The 2,879-nt window shown below is 43.6% G+C and overlaps 1 gene segment (V, D, J or C); it reads left to right on the top strand.

The window, feature by feature from the left end:
- Nucleotides 1-705: 705 nt before the first annotated feature.
- On the top strand, nucleotides 706-1,328 carry LOC114636119. The segment is given in 2 exon segments: nucleotides 706-840; nucleotides 997-1,328. Coding segments are annotated over 2 exon segments (381 nt in total).
- The last annotated feature ends 1,551 nt before the right edge of the window (nucleotides 1,329-2,879 follow it).

Raw genomic sequence — 2,879 nt, 5'->3', positions numbered from 1 at the left:
GCTAACATTACTACGTGGGGACACTAGTGTCACAAGAAACCTCTAAGTAACACTATTTGAGAGTTCCTTGAGAAACTGGGATTTGCTAAGTTCATCTAATAATAAATTCACCTAAGAAATAACTGCTCAAGTGGAAACGAGTTCCACGGGGGAAATGCTGAGAACTTTGTCTGATTCCATTTCATTATTTATTCTTATTTAATGAAAAATAATTTTATTGATCAAGGGCTAAACTCACCTAGGGATAAATTGACAAAGCTTCCCTGGTTGTTAGACTAGTTGTTCCTGGGTCACAGCTTAGCATCATCCCCAGGTAAAGCATGATCATAGCACTCCAGAACAAGAGGGTCAGTGCCCCATAGTCACAAGAACAACTGAGCCTTGTCTGAGACCTCACACAAAGCAGCCTTGGTTGTTATACTCAAGTCACTGTCACAGCTTAGGGGCAACTGATGTCCCCATTATGCAGAAGTGTTAATTTATGAGAGCAATCTCCCTTGGCACCAAACTGCTGTCTACCCTAGAGATGGCCATGGCTGTCACACAATAAGCACAGCGTCAGCGACACTACCAGAGGAAATCCTCAAGGGTAAAGGCAACCACTAGATGGGAGACTGTGGTAATGTCAGCAGCAGGTGTTACCACAGCCCTCCTTACTGCTTACTTAGCCTTCATCCTCATCTGGGTTTGCTTTAATATCTCTCACTGCCCACTTCCTGTGATCACGGATTATAAATAAAGCTCTTTTTTTTTTAAGTCAGAGCATCCTCAGAAGCTTGAGAGACAGCAAGATGATGGCAGCCCCACTCCACCTCCTCCTTCTTCTCCTATGTTTCACAGGTGAGATAATGGGCCAAAAAGATATATCCTTTGAAGATGCTTTAGAGAGCGGTAAGAAGTAAAAGCCATCTGCAGCACAGATCTGGCAGGTCCTGGCATCCTGATAGTGGGGACATCTCACAGCCTCTCTGAATCCCCCTGTGTCTCTGGTTACAGATTCCAATGGGCAGATCTCCCTCACCCAGCCAGCAGAGTCTCTTTGGGTTTCTCCAGGAGAGAGAGTCTCTATCACCTGCAGGGCCAGTCAGAGCCTCCTCTACACAGATGGAAAGCACTACCTATCCTGGTACCAGCAGAAGCCAGGGCAAACCATCAAAGCCCTCATTTACCATGCTTCAGTCAGGACTGATGGAGTCCCCACCAGGTTCATTGGCAGTGGATCTGCAACAGAATTCACCCTCACTATTGAAGACCTTCAGCCTGAGGACTTTGCACTTTATCACTGTCTTCAAACACTGAAGAGCCCTTCCACAGTGATTGAGTCCTGAACAATAACTCCCCATGTGCCTGCTTCACCCACCTGCCCTGGACTTGGGGACTCCTCTGAGAGAAACAGCTGGGGAGTCTGTGCAGACAGTGAAAAACAGCTTAATGGCACCAATGCAGACTACGTGGAGTCATCTCATCTGCTTACTCTCCTCTGTGATCTTCAGTGGTTTGCACAGAAAAGACTGAAAAAACATTGGATTAAATTTTTAAAAGCAAAAAAACAGCAGGATGGATTGATTCATATTCATTCTCTTTCTCTCTCCCCCCTTTCTCTCTTCCCCACCCATCTTCCTCTCCTTAGTCTTCTCTGAACACTGAGGCATCTCCTCCAGCTCACAATCACTGTCCAACTTCTCTGAGCCCATCACTTTGGGATAGGCCTTCCCCTGTGGGCTTTGTTCCTCAGGATGTTACATCCTGACACTTTGAAGCCTTAACTCAGGAATTATAAAACCATTCCCTAGCTGCTGTATTCCCCAGAATAATAGAAACTAACTTTCATGTTAGTTTGTCTATACAAGGAAGGACTCTAATGTTGATAGTTAGGAGGAAAAAATTATACTTTACCACAAGAAAATCAAGAATTATTACTAGCATAGCAGAGGCTCAACAAGGGAGTTGGCAATAGAAATTTCTCCAAGGTTCTCATTGTTAGGAACAACCAGAACTATACACATTGGGGATAAATTCAGTGTGTGCAAGCCATATCTGTTGATTTTACACTGGACTTGTATGTTATATTTAGGAGCACAGTTACTCTGGGTTCTGTACTGTTAGTACTTTTTGTCAAGTTGACATAGCTAGGGAAAGAGAATCTTAATTGAGGTATAGCTTCTATGAGATTGTATGTAGGACTCTGTGGGGGCATTTTTTAATTAATGATTATCATGGAAGGGTCTAGGACACCTTGGGTGGAGTCATAGTAATGGAACTGCTTGGTAGTCCCGTGAGGCAGAATGCATGCTGAGCAAGCCATGGAGAGTAAGCCAGTAACTTTACTTAATAGCTCCTACCTCTGATCTTGCTGGAGTTTCTGCCCTGGCTTCCCTCAACAATCGACTGTGATCAGGATTTGTAAGCCAAATAAACCTTTTCCTCTCCAAGTTCCTTTGGTCATGATATTTATCACAGTGATGGAAAGCAAACTACAACACTTTCCAAGCTAGAAAACTAGAGGACTCCTTTCTTGTCTATCTTACTCCTTTTTATCTTTTGGATAAATTTACTTGTTATTGGGTCATCTGAATTGTATAAGTCAATACTCTCTTCATTCTCTTCATCCTTGCCCCACCTCAAGCTCTCATCATCTCTCACATAGAACATTAAATTGTCGTAGTTGTTTCCAAGATCCATCCATTTTCTGCAGGTCAAGTCACAACCTCCTGCATAGTGATGGAAACACCAATAGGGGAAAATCCTGCACACACCATGTATGGACTGAAGTACATGGGAAACAGCATGATCTCAGGGGTAACCCACTCACCTGTTTTCCTTCCTCATCTCTCTTTGTCCTTACCAGAGATCTAGAGAATTAACAGTCCCAAGATATT

Source organism: Grammomys surdaster, unplaced genomic scaffold, assembly GCF_004785775.1.
Source record: "Grammomys surdaster isolate TR1022 unplaced genomic scaffold, NIH_TR_1.0 122247, whole genome shotgun sequence".
Taxonomy (NCBI): Eukaryota; Metazoa; Chordata; class Mammalia; order Rodentia; family Muridae; genus Grammomys; species Grammomys surdaster.
This window is presented reverse-complemented; position numbering and strand designations above follow the sequence as displayed.